A 25,498-nucleotide genomic window follows, 5' to 3' on the forward strand; every position below is an offset into this window, starting at 1 on the left:
ACAGTTTTGTGTTTTTCATGAAAACTCACACTTTATTTATCAAATGAGTTACAAAATGAATAGAAAATATAGTCAAGACATTGACAAAGTTAGAAATAATGATTTTTATTTGAAATAATAATTTTGTCCTTCAAACTTTTCTTTCATCAAAGAATGCTCCCTTTGCAGAAATTACAACATTGCAGACCTTTGGCATTCTAGCTGTTTATTTGTTGAGGGAATCCAAAGAAATGTCACCCCACGCTTCCTGAAGCCCCTCCCACAAGTTGGATTGGCTTGATGGGCATTTCTTGCGTACCATACGGTCAAGCTGCTCCCACAACAGCTCAATGGGGTTGAGATCTGGTGACTGCGCTGGCCACTCCATTGCAGACAGAATACCAGCTGCCTGCTTCTTCCCTAAATAGTTCTTGCATAATCTGGAAGTGTGCTTTGGGTCATTGTCCTGTTGTAGGAGGAAATTGGCTCCAATCAAGCGCTGTCCACAGGGTATAGCATGGCGTTGCAAAATTGAGTGATAGCCTTCATGATTCAAAATCCCTTTTATCTTGTACAAATCTCCCACTTTACCTGCATCAAAGCAGCCCCACACCATCACATGACCTCCACCATGCTTAACAGATGGCGTCAGGCACTCTTCCAGCATCTTTTCACTTGTTCTGCATCTCACTAATCTTCTTCTGTGTGATCCAAACACCTGAAACTTCAATTAATCTGTCCATAACACTTTTTTCCAATCTTCCTCTGTCCAATGTCTGTGTTCTTTTACCCATATTAATCATTTCCTTTCATTGGCCAGTCTCAGATATGGCTTTTTCTTTGCCACTCTGCCTAGAAGGCCAGCATCCCGGAGTCGCCTCTTCACTGTAGACGTTGACACTGGCGTTTTGCGGGTACCATTTAATGAAGCTGCCAGTTCAGGACCTGTGAGGCGTCTATTTCTCAAACTAGAGACTCTACTGTACTTGTCTTCTTGTTCAGTTGTGCACCGGGGCCTCTCACTTCTCTTTCTACTCTGGTTAGAGCCTGTTTATGCTGTTCTCTGAAGGGAGTAGTACACATCGTTGTAGGAAATGTTCAGTTTCTTGGCAATTTCTCGCATGGAATACCCTTAATTTCTAAGAACAAGAATAGACTGTGGAGTTTCATATGAAAGTTCTCTTTTTCTGGCCATTTTGAGAGTATAATCGAACCCTCAAATGTGATGCTCCAGATCCTCAACTAGCTCAAAGAAAGGCCAGTTTTAAAGCTTCTCTAACCAGCAAAACCATTTTCAGCTGTGCTAACATAACTGCACAAGGGTTTTCAATGTGTTACAAATCATCCATTAGCTTTCTAACGCAATTAGCAAACACAATGTACCATTAGAACACTGGAGTGATGGTTGCTGGAAATGGGCCTCTGTACACCTATGTAGATATTCCATTAAAAACCAGACGTTTGCAGCTAGAATAGTCATTTACAGCATTAACAATGTATAGAGTGTATTTCTGATTCATTTAATGTTCTCTTCATTGAAAAAAACAGTACTTTTCTTTCAAAAATAAGGACATTTCTAAGTGACCCCAAACTTTTGAACGGTAGTGTATATATATACACAGACAGTTGTGCTCATAAGTTTACATACCCTGGCAGAATTGATGGTTTCTTGGGTAGTTTCTGTTGTCATTATGATATACAAAGAGTAAACCCAGTTGTTTGCTAAAAATTTGGCTTCACACGACCACTAACCATGAGTGGAAAAAAAGGATTTCTCTTATCATTCATATTCTCTTAAAAATGTACAACAAAAATCACAAATTCTTGATTTCTGTCCACTGTTTACTGACAATGCAGACTAAAAGAAAGTTATTTAAATTAGGTGTATACACTGTGTATACACTTCATTGTTACTAAGTGTATTACACTGTTATATATTCATTTAGGAGACTTTGCAGCATTCACATTCATGACTTTACTTGGCCATTTTGCAACAGATGGAATTGGCGCATGCGCGCTACAACAACTTCACAGGAGCGTTACCTCGAGGTGTCAACACCACAACACAAAATACTCAAATACAAAATAACTGTGGTTAATACATCACGTACACTAACATGAATATTTGTATTTATGGAGGGTAAGATACACTTTGAGGACAAAACATTTGAATATGGGAGTACTGGTACAAACTTTAGTGATTGCTGTGTAAATGCCTAATCTAACCATATAGTTCCTGAATGTTTGGTCTACATATGTGAAAAAGACTGATCTTTTAAGTTATGTTGAACTAAGTCTGATACAGCAGTTACACAAACTGTCTAAGGACCAGGACCCCTGCTTTTTAAAGGAACAGGATACATTTGTGTGTAATTGTTTTCTTGTAAGACATTGGTTATTGTATTGCATCATTTTGTGAACCTGTTCATTGAGAAAAAGTCAATTCTGGCATGGGTAGAGGGAAGACCTCACAGCTCATGGATCTTGCTGACAAAGGTGCCTTAGAGCAGAGAGTAAAGTGCCGTAGCCCCATATACTGTAACACACACACATGTCACACAGACACATGGGAGAAAGGATTTCCTCCCCAATGTAAAAGAAGTGATAAAGTTATTTCATGGGTTATACTGATTATCATAACAGTGATGTAACTGTAACTGCTGTAACCTGCTAAATGCTGCAAAGTGCTCTGAGATCAGACTGAGTCCTGTCTGTGTGATGGTACTGGATCTGACCAGGTCTTGATGTTGGGTCTTTGTTAATAATAGAACATAGAGTACGGTCTAGACCTGCTCTGTTTGGAAAGAGTCTGAGGAGAACATTTGTTGGGATTTGGTGCTTTATAAATAAAGATTGATTGATTGATGGCTTGGAAGATCTCAGTAAGATTGCCCTTACCTGTGGACAATGCAGAATGTGAAACAGCCAAAATCTCTCCTTCTGACTTCAACCACAGAATGAATTACATATTGAATATGTCACAGTTATCACCTGCCACACCTGCTCAGCCTCTCAGCCCACTACATTTCCACTCCCCTTCGTTTACCTGAACCACACTCTCCTCATTAAGCCAACACAAATCACCTGTTTCTCATTACCTGCTGCCAGTATTTAAGTCCCGGTTTCAGCTCACTCAGTGCCAGATTGTTCTCACTGCAAATGCAAGACTCTCCAGCACTTATCCTCGGACTGATCTCCCGGTTTCGACCCTGCCTGTCCCTGACCTTCCTTCCTCGTTTCTGCCCTGGTAACTACCTCAGCCTTCTGTCCCCGACCAAGAGATTTGCCTGCTCCTCGTCTGTTTCCAGCCTGATCCTCCACACAGCGAAACCAGCATCTCAACAGACATTGTGTGACCGGGTTAGTAAAGACTGTTACCTGCTGTTTCCTCCGGGCTCCAGTGTGCTGCTTTTGGGTTCACCCTCACACCCGTAACAGAATATTCAATCTCAGCCTACTTGACTCGAAAGAAATATCAGGCAAATGGAGAAACTTTCATGACATTATTTTAATTTTGGTTTACCAAAACAGAGTCTGAACAAAAGACTTTACATAGAAACTTTTATGTACACACAGTCTGGGAGTAAATATGCAGGAAGCTGGAGGAAACAGTGGCTTCAAGAGATGCATCAACACGATGCTCTTTCCAAGACACACGTTCAGAAACATGTCATACACATATCTGGAACTGATGGAATACAAAGATATTCTGAAAACACCTTTTGAAGATATTTAAAAAAAAAAAGAAAATTCAGTCATAAATAAATACTTTGCAAAAAATGTTGAGAGTTGTTTTCAAACACTGAAAAAAGACGATCAATAGTCTTACTTAAGTATACTTCTGAGTTGACTCTACGCAGTAGTGCCTGATGCGGACGTGAGCTCTGCATACTTGTGCATCAATGTGTAGGTGTCCCTCTGCAATACTCCACCCAATAGATTGAGGGCAGTGTGGTCTCTGTGAGAGTCGGGTTGCCTGTTTCCGGCCCCGCAGATTGGACCCCTTCTGCAGATTACTGTAGCTGAGCTTGCGTGTTGTTTCACTGAGCAGTTTCTCATTAAAGGAGGCAAGCTGAGCAGCATCCATTATGGCTGCTTTAATTACTAGTGGCATGTAACATATACACTTGAGGTCAAAATGATCAGCCCCCCGAGGAATTCTGGAACATTTTCCTTAAATTCTGCCCAATGTTTGAATCATTGATAAAACTTGATATAAGCAAACATTCACCAGTGTTCTTTAGTAGCTTTGGTACATTCTGGAATGTAAAATACATTTTTAGGATAACTTTATATCAAATATAGTGAAAAATGAGGTGGTCAAAATGATTAGCCCCCCTGTGAATTTTTACTTTTAAAACACACCTGAGCAGTCAGCTGGTTTCCTAACAACACCTGTAGGTCTGTTGGCTTCCTAACAACACCTGAGCATTCAAACAGCATTGAGATTTACTTAAGGGACTCCAAACAGGGTACTTGAACACGTTATTGAGAAAGACTACTCTTACTAACCATGCCAAAGATGAAGAAAATCAGTCTTGAGCTCAGAAAGAAGATAATGGAGGCTCATAATAAGAGGGAAGGATATACTGTCATGTCCAGGTGTTTTACAGTGTCTAGAATAGCTGTAAGTCGCATTATTGCAAAGTACAAGGAGACAAACTCTGTTGGAAACAAACCTAGGCGTGGTAGAAAACACAAGATTTCAAGAACTTTGGAGAGGAAAGTAGTCGAAGATGTCAGCAAGAAGCCCCGGACATCTGCCAAGATGATTGTTGCTGACCTGACCTCCTCTGGAGTTGATGTTTGAAGGAGCACAGTTGTGAGGGATCTTCATCGTAGTGGGCTTCAGGACCATCATCCCAGCAGAACCCCTTTACTCAAAGAGCAGCACATCAGAGCCAGACTGAGGTTTGCCCGAGAACATTTGAAAGGTAAAGATGAGTTTTGGAAGTCCATCCTTTGATCTGATGGAACTTTTTGGGCACATGGATGTTGTTCACGTTTGGCCAAGAAAGGGAGAGTCCTTCAACCCTTAGAACACGGTCCTCAGAATTAAACATGGTGGAGGGAGCATCGTACTGTGGGGCTGTTTTGCAGCTTCAGGCACAGGGAGCCTTGTTTTGGTGCATGGCATCATGAAAAAAGAAAGTTATTTTGACATTTTGAGGGATAATGTGAAGAACTCTGCTCTTAGTCTAGGCTTTGGTCGGTGCTGGGTCTTCCAACAAGACAATGATCCAAAGCATACGTCAAAATTGGTAAAACAGTTATTAAAGGACACCTAAACCAAGGTCCTGGAGTGGCCCGTACAGAGCCCAGATCTCAATCCTGTTGAGAATCTGTGGTGGGTGCTCAAAGTGAATGTCCATGCTCAGAAACCATGTACTTTGGACCAGCTGGAACAATTTGCATTGGAAGAATGGGCCAAACTCCCTTCAGAGACATGTGCCAACCTAGTAAAGAACTATTTGAAGAGGTTGTTGTCAGGTGTGGCTCAGAACGGGCGCACTATTGATTACTTAAGGCCAGGGGGCTAATAATTTTGGACATGCCATTTTTACCTTTTCTTGTTTCAATTCATTGCATCAATAAAAGATCCAAATCAAACATAGTGAACATTTGTCTTTGTTATTTTGGAAACACATAAACTATAAATACTTGTTTTTAATGGTCATTTTCATGGAGAAATCAAGGGTTTTATCTGATTTCACAAGGGGGGCTAATAATTTTGACCTCAACTGTACAACCTCTCACAAAAAAGGAACTGTCTCTTTAAGCCTGGTTTGAACTTCTGTGTTGAATCCACACTGCAGCCTACACTGTATCCACGTAGCCCTGTTTGTCTGGGGAAGCCTAACTACACGTTTTTTGACTGCATCTCCTGTGATTGGGCTGCATTATATTCCATCAGCATAGAAATCACACTGCCTATAAGAATTTAGGCAGAGTATTGCTGAGCCACGTGGATGTATGTAGTGCTCACAACTACAACGGCCACTAGGGCGTGGAGCCGGCACAGAAGTATGATTGATGGGGCTTTGATACACTGAGATCAGTTTGGATTCATGTCCCATTAATGCATATAACTGCAGTATCAGGAGTATCTTTCTAGGAGTTTGGCTGTCTGTTAATAATATGGCGAGAGAACAGACAGGCTTCATGTGTACATTTGAGATCACTTTGTAGTGATTTTGCAGTTTTGCACAAAAATTGAGAATACGAAAAGCAAAAGGTTTGTTTTTATGAAATATCCGGAGGCTGTTATGTTCTAAAGGAACAGATTGCTCAGCACAAAGTTCTGCTCTAAGCCAAGGTGGAGAATTCAGTTTCAACACTCTCTCTGCTCTGCCCTGCCCCACTGCACCTAGAACTATACACAGAACTGCAGATCCTTGACATGATCAGGTAGTGAGTTACACACTTTGTTCATGTCCCTTCATAGTGTGTAAGGAGGACTACACACCACTAAGCACAGAATGACACCTGGAGGTTTCCTGAACACTACATGATGAAGAGAATCAAGCAGAGGGCAGGGATTACACATTAGCATTATAATAGATTGTTTTTCATTATTCCTTTGTTGTTTCATGACTTGCACAGTATTCTTCTCTGCAAACATCAGTCTGTCACCACTTTGGTCCCTGGAGGTTTGTGATGTTTGTGACACCATTCAAGGAAGTGTTGACCATAGTGCAAACACAGACTGTGCTGGTTTTAGACCTAATCCACGGCACAATGGTCCTAGTGGTTAGAAAAAACACTGAATCAATGTCTCTGTTAGTTACTGATGTGGTCTTACATGTTGGACCACTTTCTCTTGGAAGATCTTCCTCATGGTCTTTTCTATCTGCTTGAGGAAGACTTGAGGAATGCGACCACAGAGGGTGTTGACTGTGTCCAGGAACTTGGTCTGGATGGGGTAGAAAAGCGACTGGAACATGTTGTCTTCAAAGGGAAACTGTAGGAACAGGGACATTGTCCTGTGTTAGTCCCGTTACTGCATGCACACATGCACATATTTCTTGATGTATCATAGAGTATTAATTATGACCCAGCTCCACTTTAGAGGCGTATCTCAACATGGTAAAGGGAAACTAATTCATCTGCTGCAGATGAAACCTCTTCTGAATTTTGAAAGGTGAACTAGATTGTCTAAAATAAAAAAGAGAGACGTTTATTTGCCGAGAATAGGTTGAAATAGATTCACTTAAACTATAACCCAATTCCAAAGAGATAGTCCAACTTTCTTGGGAATATATGTTTCTCTGAGTTACAGTTATAGTTCTCTGATCAAAGTTACCTTTTTCAGTTGTGGGTATCATTTATTTTCAGTTTGGATTCAAATATATTACAGTATTCTCCTGTTCCTCCGTATACTCGGTCGGCCAGTCGGCCTGTCTGCCTGCCTGCCTGCCTGCCTGCCTGTCTGTCTGTCTGTCTGTCTGTCTGTCTGTCTACTTGCCTGTCTGTCTGTCTGTCTGTCTGTCTGCCTGCCTGCCTGCCTGCCCGTCTGCCTGCCTGCCTGCCCGTCTGCCTGTCTGTCTGTCTGTCTGTCGGTCAGTCGGTCAGTCGGCCTGTCTGCCTGCCTGCCTGCCTGCCTGTCTGTCTGTCTGTCTGTCTGTCTGTCTGTCTACTTGCCTGTCTGTCTGTCTGTCTGCCTGCCTGCCCGTCTGCCTGCCCGTCTGCCTCCCTTCCTGCCTGCCTGCCTGCCCGCCTGCCTGTCTGTCTGCCTGTCTGTCTGTCTGTCTGTCTGCCTGCCTGCCTGTCTGTCTGTCTGTCTGCCTGCCTGTCTGTCTGCCTTCCTGCCTGTCTTACTGCCTGCCTGCCTGCCTGCCTGTCTGTCTGTCTGTCTGTCTGTCTGTCTCCCTGCCTGTCTGTCTGTCTGTCTGTCTGTGTCTGCCTGCCTGTCTGTCTGTCTGTCTGTCTTTCTGTCTGTGTCTGCCTGTCTGTCTGTCTGCCTGCCTGTCTGTCTGTCTGTCTGTCTGTCTCTCTGTCTCTCTGTCTTCCTGCCTGCCTGCCTGTCTGTCTGTCTCTCTGTCTGTCTGTCTGCCTGTCTGTCTGTCTGTGTGTCTTTCTGTCTGTCTGTGTGTCTTTCTGTCTGTCTGTGTGTCTGTCTGTGTCTCTTTCTGTCTGTCTGTGTGTCTTTCTGTCTGTCTGTGTGTCTGTCTGTCTGTCTGTCTGTGTGTCTGCCTGTCTGTCTGTGTGTCTTTCTGTCTGTCTGTGTGTCTTTCTGTCTGTCTGTGTGTCTTTCTGTCTGTCTGTGTGTCTGCCTGTCTGTCTGTGTGTCTTTCTGTCTGTCTGTGTGTCTTTCTGTCTGTCTGTGTGTCTGTCTGTGTGTCTGTCTGTCTTCCTGCCTGCCTGCCTGCCTGCCTGCCTACCTGTCTGTCTGTCTCTCTGTCTGTCTGTCTGTGTCTGCCTGCCTGTCTGTCCGTCTGTCTGGGGTGTGCATTGCCACAAAGGATTTGATACAATAATCACCCCATGAAAACTTTAAAATGATACAGTATAATATAATAAGATGACTGTATGATGAGACGTCATCTGATGAGCTAATGATGACATTAACTCTCTAAGATTGAGATTGTAAGATCATCATGTTCACTACACGTTGGTTTATTTTCACTGAGTTGAAACGATGTGTGTAGTTGTTCTGTAAATGATACTATGAAATGATGTCACCTTTTGAATTGTGGTTATGAGTAAAACTGGTTGATCCCAACATCCCCAGCTGGGGTTTAACATTTCATTGAGTAATTGATTGTGAAGAAGATGTTCAAGCATGCATTTTTTTTAAATTTCTATCAGGTAGAGATCAACAACATGTGGTCTCATATCAAATTCAGCTATAAGGGGGATGTGATTTAAATCATGTTTCAATGCAAGCTAAAGGAGTAGCGCCTGGCACATCCATCCATCAAAGGCTCCAGCTGTGTGCCAGGTGTCAGGTATATGCTTTTTCTTTCTTTCTTATTCTTCCCAAAGCGGCTTGCACATCTCAAAACTTTTTCCACCACTGTCCAACATTATCCAGCTGTCTTCTTCTGCTATTATACTGCTGTTAGCTTCTTCTCCAGACTGTTAACTTTTGTTCATGCAGAGAGTCAAACTGGCAGGGAAAATCTTTGTAGAGCAGCATAAATGTTTCAATTGAAATGTCTAAATAAATGGCCCTGTCACACCTTGACCATTTAGCCAGCGTATGCAGGCATATAAACAAATTGGCGAGTACACTGGCTTACATCGCATAAGTTACAGGTAAGATTTGTACAAGTTAAAGGTGACATATCATGCAAAATGGACTTTTTAATGGTTCTTTACCTGAAATATGTGTCCCTGGCATGTCTACAAACCCCCCGAGAATGAAAAGAATCCATTCTGCCCCTGTTCTGATTTCTCCACCTTTCTGTAAATGTGTGTGAAACGAGCCGTTTCAGACTTCAGTGTTTTTGTTACGTAACAACAATATCCGGTCTGTCACGGAGTCAGAGCTCGGAGCTTGTTCAGCCCATAGACTGTATAAAATAATGCTGAATCCCTCCTCCGTTTTTCATTCCCTGCACACATGTGTGCTAACAAGGAGCTTAGGAGGGAGGCATGCTAGTTGTAGGCTGTCTTAATAAACACAAAGGTCGGTTTTACTCCCCACGTCTGCAGATTTGAAGATCTAGTGGATGATTTTTATTTATCATGGATAAGTGCTAGCGCTAATCAGCATAGCCACATAGCTATATGTTCATAGCTGTAGCTGTAGCTGTGTACCAAGACACACGTCGACATACTGACAAATAAAACAACAAGAAACACTAAATCTGTGACCAATCCTTCAGAAAGGTCCTGCTGCCTTTCTGGCAGAGGTCGGTTTTACTCCCCACGTCTGCAGATTTGAAGATCTAGTGGATGATTTTTATTTATCATGGATAAGTGCTAGCGCTAGTTAGCATAGCCACATAGATACATGTTCGTAGCTGTGTACCAAGACACACGTCGATATACTGACAAATAAAACAACAAGAAACACTAAATCTGTGACCAATGGTTCAGAAAGGTCCTGCTGCAGGCGCCTCTCCGTCAGGATCAGATTCTGGATCAGATTCAGAGGGTTGAAGTAACGTGATCTCTGAGCAGCCGTGTATATTCAGCCAACATGTAAACATTAGATCAACGTGCTGGACAGCCGAGGGCACATCCACTTCCTGAGGGGGCGTGGTCAGAGAGAAAACAGAGTGTTCTGAGGAGGACTGAAGAAGAGGGTTTTTCAGGCATGCCAAAATCTGATTTCAAAGTGTTTTTTTGAGCATAAACTTTAAAGACATGTTTTTGGGACCTCTTAGACCAATATATATTGATGAACAAAGCGTGATATGTCACCTTTAAACTTCCTGCTGATGATGATCATGCTGTTGTTTTGTTGTTTTGGTAAAGTGTTGTTGATTCTGTACGGCAGCTACCTTGACCAGGTCTCTCTCATTAAAGAGAATTTTTAACTTAATGGGATCTCCACGTTACATAAAGGTCAAATATCTTTTGTAAATTAGCATTATGATGTTATACCAAAACAAAATAGCAAATGCACAAAATACTTACCTCTCGTATTACATCATAGACTACTTTGAATGCAGGCTGCTTGTCATCATGATACACTCCACGGTTTCCATGAAGAATAGACACACCCTCCTCTTCAGCCTCCTTACAGTTACTCCCGTACATACAGTGATCAGGCCTGTAGTTCCAATGGCAGGAAAAGATGAAGAGACACTCTGAAAAACAACACACAAGAATACAATGTTGTTCTTTATTTCCCCAAACACACTTTCATTTTAAGACGATACCTGAGCACAGTGGGGATAACAATCAATCATCAATCAATCAATAAATCCATCTTTACTTGTATAGCGCCAAATCACAACAAATGTTATCTCAAGACGCTTTGACAAAGATGTGAATACACATCACATGTTGTCATCACTCGCCGATGCAGTACACACAGCACCCAGGATATAAACTGATGAAGGTTAGAACGACAGGTTTGGGATGCCTGGAAGATGTTTGAATGGAGAACTTGAACTGTAATTATCAGTTCAACAGCAATATCCTCCTCTACAGAAAGTATTCTTACTTTGGATTTCTCCATCCTACACATGCCTGAGTCAAACATCAGAAATGGAGAGGGACAACAAAACACTGAAAAGTTTGTGTTTGTTGAAAAAAATCTAATGAGGGTTCATTTGCAGCAGGTTGGTAACATGACTCAGAGGTAAAGGTCACTGATCTGAGAGGCTGAGTGGGGACAGAGTTCAGCAATTTCAGAATAAAGTTCCTCAGAGTAAAACTGCAAAGAATGTGAGCAGTTCATAATCTACAGAACATGATATCATTAAAGGAATCAGAGGATCTGGAGACACTGGACCAATGAAACAAGGCTGAGATCCAATATCGGATGGCCATGGTAGGACAGGATAAGGACATTACAGGAAGAAGCTGGAACGAAAACTCCAGCCAAACAACACAAGGGAGGTCTGGAGGACCATCACAGGTTTTAGAGTGACTGGCAGCAGAGGAGTTGATGTCAGCCTGGACAGAGCCAAAGAACTGAATCTGGTCTTAAACAGATTTGATACAGCTCCTACACTTCTCTCCCCTTTCTCTACACCAGCTACTCCACTGCCCTCCCTTGCTCCTCCCTCTTCTCACAGTCCCCCATCTTCAGGTTAGGGTCCTCTTCACCCCCCCCTCTGCTGACCTCTACTCTGACACCTCCACAGCTGAGTACAGGGCTGTGGTGGACAACTTCATCACACAGTGCAAGCAGAACCATCTCCAGCTCAAAGTTACAAAGACCAAGGAGCTGATTGTGGATCTGAAGAGGAGCAAGACAGCAGCGCCCAGCGGGTTTCCATCCAGGGGGGCAGTGTGGACATTGAAGAGGACTACAAATACCTGGGGGTTTACTTGGACAATAAACTGGACTGGAGCAGGAACACTGAAGCTGTCTACAAAGACGTCCTGAGCCGCTTCTACTTCCTGAGGAGGCTGAGATCCTTCAACATCTGTAGGACGATGCTGAGGATGTTCCATGAGTCTGTGGTGGATCAGTGCTCTCCTGTTTGCTGTGGTGTGCTGGGGCAGCAGGCTGAGGGGAGTGGATGCAAACAGACTGAATAAACTGATCTGTAAGGTCAGTGATGTTGTCGGGGTGGAGTTTGACTCTCTGACGGGGTGACAGAGAGGAGGACAGGAAGCCATCAGACTGTACAACTCCTCCCTCTGATCGGTCCCTGTGCTTTTGTACTTGGCTTATTCTAAAGTGATCTGCACCCTATACTTGTGTTATCTGCGTATCTGCTGCAGGGTTCTGGATTGCCAGACCTGAAACTGTGCCAGACACAACAGAACGAAACCAGTTGAAGTAAATGTTTGATTAGAATTGAAACCTATCTGGTGCTGTGACCAAGTGGAGACGGCTCCAACATGGATCTGGTGGAAATAAGCCACAAGAGTCCGTGGCATGGATAGCTTACACATCTGGGAAGGCTTCAATGATGCTGAACAAAACACACGTTTTAGATCAACACATTCTGCCACCCTGGCTGTTTTTTTTTACTTTCAGGGAGAACCTCGTATATTGAAGTAAGACAATGCCAAACCACATTCTGCTTGTATTACAACAGCCTGGCTGTGTAACTCTGCTCCAGGGTCCAGATGTTAAACTGGCCGGCCTGCAGCCCTGACTTCCCCCCTAATGAAATCATTTGGTCCATCACAAAATCAAAAATTAGAAAAAGGACACCCTGAATTGTTAAGCACCTTAAATCCTATAGCAGGCAAGAATGGCACAACAGGACTCCAGAAACTGGTCCCCCTGGTTCCCAGATGTTTACCACGTCTAGTTAAAGAGAGGGGCTGCAGCATAGTGGTTAACATGCCCCTGTCCTAACTGTTTGAAACCTGTTAATGACATCAAATTTAAAATGAGCATACATTGCTCTCTATATCGGATACAATGTTCAGGTTCAACATTTTGTAATGCATCTTTGCACCATGTCCAATTGAATATAGGGTTGAAGGATTTGCAAACTCAAAAATGTGTTTTTTATAAAACATTTTTATTGAATGTCCCAACTTTTCCTGAGTTGGGGTTGTACTTAGCAGCAGGAAATACTGGTCACACCTTCAGTGGCTCATCCATCGAGCATTTTGAGGCTTCTTGCTGGGGGTATGTCAATGTGTTGTGATCACTTGACATAGGTCACTGTTAAAATGAATGTACCTGGATTGTAGTGGAAGATAATGTTGAGGAGGTCCTGGTCTCCCCAGGTAATGTGGTTTTTGTACTTCTGGTACAGTGGATGTAGAAGCTCCTCCCATGATAGGCCACTGGGGATCAAACTGTTCTGAAACACAATGTCCACACACAAGCTTCACTTCCAGTCCACTGAAGAAATGATCCTTCAGTATCCTTCAGGATTATTCACGTTGTAAAGAAATGATTGTGTTGAGCTTACTTTGAATATTGTGCTGCGGACTCGTGTGAGATTCATCAGCATAACCCCAGAGTTGACCCCGGTGACTCCATAAAAAGGGTGGCGTGCAAAGCGGCTGTACCAGCCAATCTTTGGAATCTCATGTTCTGGAGCCATTGCTGCTAGCTGGGTGCTATTGAAGGACTTAAAGAGACTCCAGATATCATCCATAGGCCTCAGGAACAGCACATCAGTGTCCACGTAGAGTAAAGAGTCCACGTCCTTCAGGATGACCTAGTGAGATGAATCAATCCCAATAGTTTTTAAAGTTGTATTTCAAGCAAATGGATAGGTCAGAGATTGTAAAACAATATTCAGCTAGCTGCGTCCTTCCACAGAAAATCAGGGGGTCATGAGAGGTACCTTTTAACAAACTGTGTAACCTGAAGGTTCTATAGGCCAGGGGGTCAATGCCATGGCCTCCCTCATCTATGGCTGAAAACTGAATATACATAATGGGCATGCACACACACAAATCATATATGTCTATATGTGTGTGCATTACTTTTGTTTCCCTTACTGTACTGAAAGTGTACAAAACTAGGATCTATACTGTGAACCGATCCGACTTTCTGCCACACCGTTACACCCCTTCTACTTATATATCTGTTGATATTTTTATTTACTTGGAACCCATTACATTTCTTCTTGTGGACCCTTGGGACTCACTACATTTCAAATGTATCAATATTGAATATTGAATTGAATACTGAATATAAATGGGCCTCCGTGGAGGGAGACATGGGAATGTGTACATACACAAACTGATGCTGAAGAAACATTGGTAACAGAAAGTAAGGATGAAGAGGGGAGAAGGGATTTAATGTTCAATGCAGAGGAACAACAGATGAACTGCACTCTTCCTGGTTGGTTTTGGAGATGTGAAAGGCAGTTTTTGTCTTGTTCTGCAAGACTTTCAACCTCTGTGGCACCAGTGTAATTTGCAGAAAAGTTAACATACAGCCCTGACAATGCATAATGAACACATTTGGACTTCTAACTGGCCACAGGCAGTAACACTTAACTGTTTTGTTCATTCCACTAAAAGATGTGCTTGTTTATTGACTCTGACGTACCCTGACAGCTACAAAGTGAGCAGTGCTGGGACCCATTCAACAATGCTTGTAATATGATAATTAACAGTCTTCATTAAATACTATTTATTGCCTTTCACACTAGTACCTCACAGAGTTCCATATTGCCAGCGATGGAAACGTTCAGTTACTACTTTAACTGCACTACAGTTTCACTATTTGTCGCAACAAGTTGTGGATTGAAGTATCTGGAAGTAACAGGAACTACGAAGAACAAAAATGAGTTTGTAAAATGCTTGAAAAGTATACATGTAAAACATGAATTATGTTTTTCAAACTGTGAAGTGCTGAAACCTTACAGGGAGGAAGAGTCTCTGGGCAGCACATGGCTTGAAGAGCTTCTTCCACTCGTCGGCGTTCCCCACAGAGAAAGTTATGGGGTATATCCTGAACTCGAACCTGGCTAAGGCAGAGGGAGGCCACTGACTCAGCTGGAAGAAAACACAGCACATAAAAGGAAACAGTTCAGTCCAAGACATAATGTGAGAAAGAGACATTATTACCTCACATCATTCTGATTATCCAAACGTTGTATATAAGCATGCAAAAACAATACACACACATGTTGCTGGTGTGTGTGGTTGTGCATGGGAACAGCCAGCAGCTGAACTTTTACCCAAAAAGATTCAATAAATAAGATACACACTAATGTCCAGAGTATGCCACTATAGTTCTAACAATTTCAATTTAAACTTCATCAAATCATATAAAATGAAGGTCTCAGAATACTTCTACACACTTCACCTAGATTACCCGTTAAACAATCACAGTAAGGAACAGCAAGTATGTGTACATATACAATTAATTAGACTTCATTTAAACCATTTTGATGTTTAAACACTGTCCCTTTAAACGTTAGACTAAAGGTACAAAGTGACATTCATTAGAAAGAATCAGATGGTCCATGAGAAAAGGATGTGTTGTTATATTTAACGTCATGATGAGATAAAAAGGTTAAATGTCTGTTCTCTTGTCAGTCAAAGATGCAGACTAAATGCTGCTCTGAACTTAAAAGCATCTACCACAAAGAGAAGAATATTGAACATGAAGTGGAATGATCAGAAATCAGAAAAGCTTCTATAGGCCTAGGTTACAGGAACAGTCCCCGTGATACATCAATCTGTTCTGTATTCAACAAGTCATCGGACTGTTGGAGGATTCTGACCTTCTGTTTCAACTCTGGGGCCAAAGGGTCTTCAGTAAAGATATGGAACCTGATCCTCTTCAGACTAAACAGAATGGCTGATTTAACCATAGCGAGGGTCTCGTCCAGTCGATCTCCACACAGCACCACAGCCAGGTGCATCATCTCCTCTGGACGCTTTGCAACAGCTCGAGCAACATTACTTCTCAATTTACTGAAAAAGAGAGAAGACAGGGAGGAAAAAAGAAGTCAATGATATTTCTTCCACAGAATGCAATAAGGAAATAAAGACAGAATGTACAGTCATGGCCAAAAGTTTTGAGAATGACACAAATATTAAATTTTCACAAAGTCTGCTTCTTCAGGGTTTTTAGGTGTTTTTGTCAGATGTTTCTATGGTATAATGAAATACAATTAGACGCATTTCATAAGTATCAAAAACTTGTATTGAGAATTACACAGAATTCATGCAATAAGTCAATATTTGCAGTGTTGACCCTTCTTTTTCAAGACCTCTGCAATTCTCCCTGGCATGCTGTCAATCAACTTCTGGACCAAATCCTGACTGATGGCAGTCCATTCTTGCATAATCAATGCTTGGAGTTTGTCAGAATTTGTGGGTTTTTGATTGTCCACCCGCCTCTTGAGGATTGACCACAAGTTCTCAATGGGATTAAGATCTGGGGAGTTTCCTGGCCAAGGGCCCAAAATCTTAATGTTTTGTTCCCCGAGCCATTTTGTTATGACTTTTGCTTTATGGCAAGGTGCTCCATCATGCTGGAAAAGGCATTCTTCATCACCAAACTGCCCTTGGATGGTTGGGAGAAGTTGCTCTGGGAGGACGTTCTGGTACCATTCTTTATTCATGGCTGTGTTTTTAGGCAAGATTGTGAAAGAGCCCACTCCCTTGACCGAAAAGCAACCCCACACATGAATGGTCTCAGGATGCTTCACTGTTGGCAAGAGACAGGACTGATGGTAGCGCTCACCTCGTCTTCTCCGAACAAGCCTTCCTCCAGATGCCCCAAACAATCGGAAAGGGGATTCATCAGAGAAAATGACTTTACCCCAGTCCTCAGCAGTCCAGTCCCTGTACCTTCTGCAGAATATCAGTCTGTCCCTGGTGTTTTTACTGGAGAGAAGTGGCTTCTTTGCTGCCCTCCTTGACACCAGGCCTTCCTCCAAAAGTTTTCGCCTCACTGTGCGTGCAGATGCACTCACACCTGCCTGCTGCCATTCCTGAGCAAGCTCTGCACTGGTGGTGGCCCGATCCCGCAGCTGTAACACCTTCAACACCTGCTGGATAACACTTGCTGGACTTTCTTGGGTGCCCTGGAGCCTGTTTGGCAACAATTGAACCTCTCTCCTTGAAGTTCTTGATAATTGGATAGACGGTTGACTGAGGTGCAATCTTACTCGCTGCTATAAACTTCCCTGTTAGGCCCTTTTTGTGCAATGCAATGATGGCTGCACGTGTTTCCTTGCAGGTAACCATGGCTAACAGATGAGGAACAATGGTGTCATGCACCATCTTCCTTTTAAAGTGTCCACTCACTCAATCATGACAGATTGATCGCCAGCCTTGTCCTCATCAACACCCACACCTGTGTTAATGTGTGTGACACCTGTGTGTCATTGAAATGATGTTAGCTGGTCCTTTTGTGGCAGGGCTGAAATGCAGTGGAAATGTGTTTTTGGTGATAAAGTTCATTTTCAAGGCAAAGAGGGACTTTGCAATTAATTGCAGTTGAGCTAATCACTCCTCATAACATTCTGGAGTATATGCAAATTGCCATTATAAAAACTGAAACAGCAGACTTTGTGAAAATTAATAGTTGTGTCATTCTCAAAACTTTTGGCCATGACTGTATTATTGATTATAGTCTGTGGTCAAACTTAAGGAGTTTGGTATTTGTACAAAGGTTTGTATTTATAGTCTTCATAATCTGAAGTGTAAGAATAAAACTCCCTGGGATCATCATCATATCAAGAAAAGGTTACCAGGAGATTGTCTTGCACTTAAAGCCTTAAGTGGCAAAAACTCAGCCTTCAGCCATCACTGGATTCACATACAGATTCTTAGTGAGTATAAATTGAATGTTCGAGGGGATCATACATTGGTGAACATTACCCAAGACAATTTAAAAAACAAACCAGGGACATCAGTGCTCTTAGAGGAAGGATCCTGGAACAGCAATATCTGCATCTTTACAGGATGCAGGGTCAGCAGACCAGATCCACATCAGAAATCTGCAAGAGTCAGTCTTGAGTCTCTTCCTCGTCTCTTTCTGTACACGTCAAAGTTTGTTCCCTTTCGCCTCAGTTTAAATCTGTTAAGTGTTCTCCTCAGGTGAAAAAAAATGTCCTCCAAACATTTCATTGTTCTGAAAAATGTGCTTGTGGTTTAAGTAGCTTTATGAAGTAATACAGACCGGACATCAATGTTATCTCTCCTTAGTTATTCACTCAAGCATTCAATCATTGGATCCAAGCTTTCCTCAGACACCAAGCAGCCAGACCACTGTGCAACCATTCAACACATGCCACAACTAATCCAGGGGACACTTTGGAGCCAGGTTTCCTGACCTCACCTTGGTATCTTCATATGTACTCCAGGTGTCAAACAGGGCACGATGGTTACAATCCTCAACAGTGATCAATGGGTTGATGTAGAGCTCAGATTGTCCATATTCCCCTCATGTCATATTTCTACCAAACTTTGGTTACTGTATGATATTATTTCATCAAATGATCCATCTTTCTATTCTATTGTTCCAACATTATTATTGCTTTATTTATTAACATTTAATTCACCTTTTATCTCGGATTAATACTTCATTTACTGCAGAGGCACTTAAACAACTCAGAGATTGATTTAAGAAGTTCTATCATCTAATGCTTTATTCCTACTTTTCAGACTCACACTGTGTAACAGTAGTTATAAGTTATAGTTCCTGCTAGTAAAAAAAGGTGGTGCCTCAATTAATCCTGTGTGTTGTTGTTCCTGTCCTAACTTCATGAAATATGTAGCTTGCATCAAATTTTAAATGAGCATATATATTTTTTAGAAACAATTAGATTTTTCATTTTCCTGTCACCTCTGCACTATTTTCAATAAAATGTAGGAGGGTCTGAATGATTTGCAAACCATCAAAATCTGTTTTTGTGTGATTATGTCACACCCTGTCCTGACAGCTTTTTTAAATTGGAGTTGTACAATCAAGACAAGTTTGTGCTGTGTAATAAACCACCAGATGTTGTATTGGCTAACTGTGGTCATCGCAGTGAAGAGGGGGGCTAACTCACTCGTCATCTCTCAGGAATGTTTTTTATAACAATAGAAACATGTTGGTAGAAAGGTTCATAGCAACCAAAACTAAATGGGCCTTTCCTGTATTTGAGCTCACGTGCATATGTCTGAGTGTCAGCCTGTCCCTATGAAGGAAACAGCTCATAGTAGGACAGAGGAGCTGCAGCTGAATGCGGTAACACAGTCTGAACTTGATTTTAATTATGTGACTATTTTGGTTAGAACATTAACCCATTATGTGGCAGTGAGACCTCTTAAATCTACCCGCCAGTCACCAAATCCAAGAATTCACCAGCATTCGGTACTTAGAGGTTTTCATCCATCCATCCATTATCTTGACCACTCATCCCGTTAGGGGTCACGGGGGGCTGGAGCCTATCCCAGCTGGCTTCGGGCGGAAGGCAGGGTACACCCTGGACAGGTCAACTACTATCACAGGGCTAACACAGAGAGACAGACAACCATTCACACACACACTCACACCTACGGGCAATTTAGAGTGAGCATGTTTTTGGATTGTGGGAGGAAGCCGGAGTACCTGGAGAGAACTCACGCATGCACAGGGAGAACATGCAAACATGCGCCCGGCTGGGGATTCGAACCAGGAACCTTCTAGCTGTGAGGCAACAGCGCTACCCACTGCACCACCGTGCAGCCCTAGAGGTCTTCATTTGTAACCCAAAATAATAAAGTCAATATTTTGATAAGATGTGCGCAACTATTCTGATAAAAAGGCACAATATATGGCCTGCTCATAGTATCCCATCATAGCAGTATCAAGTACACTGTCACCCCAGTTTGGGGAGACATAGCTTATCACCAGATTCTAGCAAATACACATCACTATTGCAGTGGATTCACTCAATGTGGTGGACTCGCTCTGATAAAGACCACAGACCATGAGAAACCACATTCTCTGGTCTGATGAAACCAAGGTTGAACTCTTTGGCCTGAATGCCAAGCGTCCGGTCTGGAGGAAACCAGGCACCACTGGACAATACCATCCCTACAGTGAAGCATGGTGGTGGCAGCATCATGCTGTAGGGATGTTTTTCAGTGGGAGGAACTGGGAGAATCTCTGGAAAGAGCTGAAAGAATTACACAAAGAAGAATGGAAGAAACAACTCAGATCCAGGTGTGTGAAGCTTATAGCATCATACCTGAGAAGACTGGAGGCTGTAATCACAGCCAAAGGTGCTTCAACAAGGTATTGAGTAAAGGGTCTGAACACTTATGCACATGTGATATTTGAGTGTTTTATTTTTAATTAATTTGCAAAAAATTCTACAAAACATTTTTCACTTTGTCATTATGGAGTATTGTGTGGAGAATGTTGAGGGAAAAATGAATTTAATCCATTTTGGAATAAGGGTGTGTCATAACAACATGTAGAACAAGTGAAGGGGTCTGAACACTTTCCCCATGCACGGTAGATACACAGTGGACGGACAGAGGGACGGACGGACGGACAGACGGACAGAGGGACGGACGGACAGAGGGACGGACGGACAGAGGGACGGACGGACAGACAGACAGACAGACAGACAGACAGACAGACAGACAGGGACGGACGGACGGACAGAGGGACGGACGGACGGACGGACAGAGGGACGGACGGACGGACAGAGGGACGGACGGCTATTTTCAGGTCTTTCCAGAGATGTTCAATCAGGTTCAAGTCTGGGCTCTGGCTGGGCCACTCAAGGACATTCAAAGACTTGTCCTGAAGCCACTCCTTTGTTATCTTGGCTGTGTGCTGAGGATCGTTGTCCTGTTGGAGGGTGAACCTTCACTGCAGTCTGAGGTCCAGATTGTCTGGAGCAGATTTTCATCAAGAATCTCTCTGTACTTTGCTGAGCTCATCCTTCCCTTGATCCTGACTAGTCTCCCAGCTGGCCCGCCTGCAGTCCTGTGTTTTCATCCATTGAACTCATGTTGAGCAACTGGAATCCAACATGCCAGAATGGGACAACATTTAACTTTCAAAACTCCAGGAACTGAATGCATAACAGCCTTCCTGCTAAGCAGCTATCTCCAGCACTACCTCATTTCCACTGAGGCTTTGCTGGCATTCAACCCAGGAGGAAATGCTAGGGATGAGGCTAAAATTAGAAAAATAGAAGACACAATATGTATCCTCTCATCCTTCACCAGAAATAGTAGCTGACAAAGTACATATTTACTCAGTAGAAGAGGCTGCAGAATCATTGTGACAACCAGATCATCTGCAGGGAGGCAGCTTTTTCAAGACCACTAAGGAGGAAAACACTCTCCTGCAAGGCCGGCCAGTGGCGTAGGCAGTATAGGCAAATGCTAGGAGTGCCGGCCATCCATAGGGGGCGCTGCTTGCAACTGGAATAAGTGAGGAAGAAAACGTGGAGATAATAGGATAAACAATATTGTTTTATCTAATTAAATTTTGGATTAAATTGCAGAATGATGTCAGTAAACATTTAAAAGCTTTTGATTTGCTTTTGGTTTTAAAAAGAATGGTATGCAAATCAGTTCAGTTCATGATTGACCTGTTTTTGTTTTGTTGTTGTTGTTTTCTTTACACTTTGGAAGCTGTTAGCGTCATTAGATAGAAAACGTAGGCTAGGCTATAATAAGCATTTTACTTCTGCCTTTTCAGTCATCACTTAATACATGACTGTTGATTGGTTGAAAGTGTCTACACTGTGAAAATGATTGTGTTATATAATAATAATAATAATAATAATAATAATAATAATAATAATAATAATAATATAATAACTGAATAAATTATACTACTATTACATTTTGCATTTTGAAATTGTATAATTATTTTCCTGCTAAATATCAGTGTTATTATCATTTTATTAATGTTCTTTTTGAGGTCATTTTTATTCTAAAACAAAGGAAACCTGTAAAACATGAAGCTGGATGTCGGTTGTATTTCAGTGTATGTGTGATGGGGTTGTTGGAGTTGGTTATAATACAAGGGGCACCAGTTAAAATCCTGCCTAGGGCACCAAGTCAGTTAGGGCCGGCTCTGCTCTCCTGAAAGGAAATCTCAGACATATGTTTGGGGTTTGAGTCACTATTAAACAATTCCTGTATTTCACAATAGTTTTATACAAACATCCACTGCTCATTTTTAGTCCTTCTTACGTGGGCTTCATTTATTTCAATGTGACCTTTGCTCCTGCAGATGGGGGGGTTGTGAGGAATAGACCCAGTGGCGTGTCCAGAGGGGTGGCCAAGGGTGGCACTGGCACCCCTTGAAATCAAATTGGCCACCCCAGGGGCCATCCCAAAATCCTAAACTATGATTGGCTGTTTGCCTTGTCAGAGGAGGGGTTTCTGTTAAAATCTATAATTTGGGATGAGTTAAAAGGCTGACAGTACATTTCTTTATTAGTGCCCTCAAATGAGACTTTGAAAAAACATCTTTTGAAAGTCCTTAAAGAATTAGAAGGTGTATGCCACTTTGTCATGTTTTTTTTTTTTTAAAGGTGACATATCATGCAAAATGGACTTTTTAATGGTTCTCTACCTGAAATATGTGTCCCTGTCTACAAACCCCCCGAGAATAAAAAAACTCCATTCTGCCCCTGTTCTGATTTCTCCACCTTTCTGTAAATGTGTGTGAAACCAGCCGTTTCAGACTTCCGTGTTTTTGTTACGTAACAACAATATCCGGTCTGTCACGGAGTCAGAGCTCGGAGCTTGTTCAGCCCATAGACTGTATAAAATAATACTGAATCCCTCCTCTGTTTTTCATTACCTGCACAAATGTGTGCTAACAAGGAGCTTAGGAGGGAGGCATGCTAGTTGTAGGCTGTCTTAATAAACACAAAGGTCGGTTTGACTCCCCAGGCCTGCAGATTTGAAGATCTAGTGGATGATTTTTATTTATCATGGATAAGTGCTAGCACTAGTTAGCATAGCTACATAGCTACATGTCGTAGCTGTAGCTGTGTACCAAGACACACGTCGACATACTGACAAATAAAACAACAAGTAACACAGAATCTGTGACCAATCCTTCAGAAAGGTCCTGCTGCCTTTCTGGTAGAGGACGGTTTTACTCCCCACATCTGCAGATTTGAAGATCTAGTGGATGATTTTTATTTATCATGGATAAGTGCTAGCGCTAGTTAGCATAGCCACATAGCTGTGTACCAAGACACACGTCGACATACTGATAAATAAAACAACAAGAAACACTAAATCTGTGACCAATCCTTCAGAAAAGGTCCTGCTACAGGCGCCTCTCCGTCAGGATCAGATTCTGGATCAGATTCAGAGGGTTGAAGTAACGCGGGTCTGTGAGCAGCCGTGTATATTCAGCCAACATGTAAACATTAGATCAACGTGCTGGAGAGCCGAGGCACATCCACTTCCTGAGGGGGCGTGGTCAGAGAGAAAACAGAGTGTTCTGAGGAGGACTGAAGAAGAGGGCTTTTCAGGCATGCCAAAATCTGATTTCAAAGTGTTTTTTTGAGCATAAACTTTAAAGACATGTTTTGGGGACCTCTTAGACCAATATATATTGATGAAAAAAGCGTGATATGTCACCTTTAAGTCAAAAGGAATATAACAACTGTTAAATACTTTAATGAAAGTAGGTTGTGAAGACAGAAAGGGTAAATGTTATTTATTTGTAAATGCACTGGCCACCCCTGCCTATGTGAGAGCCTCAGTTGGGCCACCCCGGTCAAAAAGTTCTGGACACGCCCCTGATTCTACCTAATAAGCTCAAGGGTCAGATTATGAAGTTTAGGGGGTCATGTATTTGATGTTCCTGACCACTTCAATCTAGATGACTTGTCCATTCTCTGTAAAGCATGTTTAATAATCCAGAGAATAAGTGGAGATGAAAGAGATACACTCCGTCAGGCAGACAGATGTTTGAAGAGTGTCTTCTAGAACAGGATGTTGAGCAGAATGTTCTGTATTAATAGAGGGTTTGTTTCAGAGCATGGTTACACACTAACACACTCATGTGCAGCTTTCTGTGGAGAGATAACATTCCCCACAGAAGTCAGCGGAGCAGCAGTGCGTGGATAAACGCAAACAGGCGTGGACCAGATGGAAACTTCAAACTGCAAAACAACACAACACACTGACCTCTTCGTCTTTGCGCCGCTGGCTCTGTCTTTAGGTTTGGACTTCTTCTGTCGCGCTCCAGGAGGTTTTTCCAGACCCGCACCCTTTCCAGAGGGGGCTTTCTGCGCAAACTTTGCTCCAACATTCCGCCTGAGCTCGGAGGGCGATGGGACAGAGTCTTCGTGTCCCCCCTCCACCACAGCTCCTCTCGACAGCAGATCCTCCGCAGCGTTGGTCCGCAGAAAGTACAAAAGTAGGAAAACTCCCAAACAGACTGCGATCAGGACTACTCTGCCATGGATCCGCATCCTGCAGCCGACCTGACCACGGCTACTCTGCCATGGATCCGCATCCTGGAGAATCCGACCTGACGACGAGAGAGGTGAAGGGGATTCCACTCATGACGGTGAATCACAGACAGAGCCCCGAGGTGATATTTAATGCTCCCTGCTCGGAATGATCAGTACATGATGAAGACTCCAGAGGAAGGAGCTTTTCAGGAACCAGAAAGGAGAGTGCGCACTTTGTACATATCCACCGTGAATCACAAGTTCACACCGCGGAGGAGTCTTTACTGGACTTTAAGAGTTGAGTGTGGCTGAAACTAAGGAGAGGAAAAGTGGGTCAGTAGTGTCCTCAGACTGTGAGAGGGGCAGGGCGAGGAAGAATAGAAGAAAGGGCACCTCCTGTGTGTGACAGGCAGTAACACACACACAGCTGGGACTGATGAAGATCTGCTTCAGCAGCTGTTTCAAGGCTCTTCATTTTGCAGTCTCAAATCAGAAGGTAGTTTGACAACAGGCCCAGTTCTTGAGTGTCTAAATCAAACTCATTTCAGTTCAGGGGCCACAAACAGCCCGAGTTGATCTCAAGTGGGCCAGACCATAATAACCTATAAATAACAACAACTCCAAATCTTTCCCTTTGTTTCAGTGCAAAAAAGTAAAAGTACATTCTGAAGTATGTACATTTAATGAACTATCTTTTCACAAAACATAGTTCTTTTTTTGCAATGATGAGTCTTATAGTCGGGTCGAATATGATATTCTTTAGGGACTGAAACCTGCTGCGAAAAACACCAAGCACACAGGTTTCCCAGTCACCTGACACAGTACTGTATTAGTGAAGGAGCGCACCTATGGCGCACCCACAGTATGGTAAGCACATACACGATATGAGGCTCCTTTCTAAAATAGTGGATCCACATATACCTAAACTTTAGTGATGGATCTTGAAGTGCTCTAAAAAGTCTAGGAAATTCAACCAGATTATGCAAACTGCAAATATTCTTTTTCACCCTCAGAAAAAAAGTTATGGAGCGTCGTTCAGGAGCGCTCCATCAGCCGTTTGATTGTATGCGCCCCCTAGAGGACAA

General features: G+C 42.6%; 1 protein-coding gene across 1 annotated transcript; it reads right to left on the minus strand.

Moving 5' to 3' along the window:
• Positions 1-3,469: 3,469 nt before the first annotated feature.
• Positions 3,470-24,826, minus strand: gxylt2 (glucoside xylosyltransferase 2). Its single transcript, XM_034695945.1, has 7 exons — positions 24,145-24,826; positions 15,762-15,954; positions 14,896-15,027; positions 13,485-13,736; positions 13,250-13,373; positions 10,567-10,739; positions 3,470-6,940 (listed from the first exon to the last, which is right to left on the minus strand). Exons 1-7 carry the CDS (start codon positions 24,429-24,431, stop codon positions 6,764-6,766), a joined length of 1,338 nt encoding a protein of 445 aa, XP_034551836.1. The 5' UTR covers positions 24,432-24,826; the 3' UTR covers positions 3,470-6,763.
• Positions 24,827-25,498: the final 672 nt, after the last annotated feature.

This window comes from Notolabrus celidotus, chromosome 1, assembly GCF_009762535.1.
Source record: "Notolabrus celidotus isolate fNotCel1 chromosome 1, fNotCel1.pri, whole genome shotgun sequence".
NCBI lineage: Eukaryota > Metazoa > Chordata > Actinopteri > Labriformes > Labridae > Notolabrus > Notolabrus celidotus.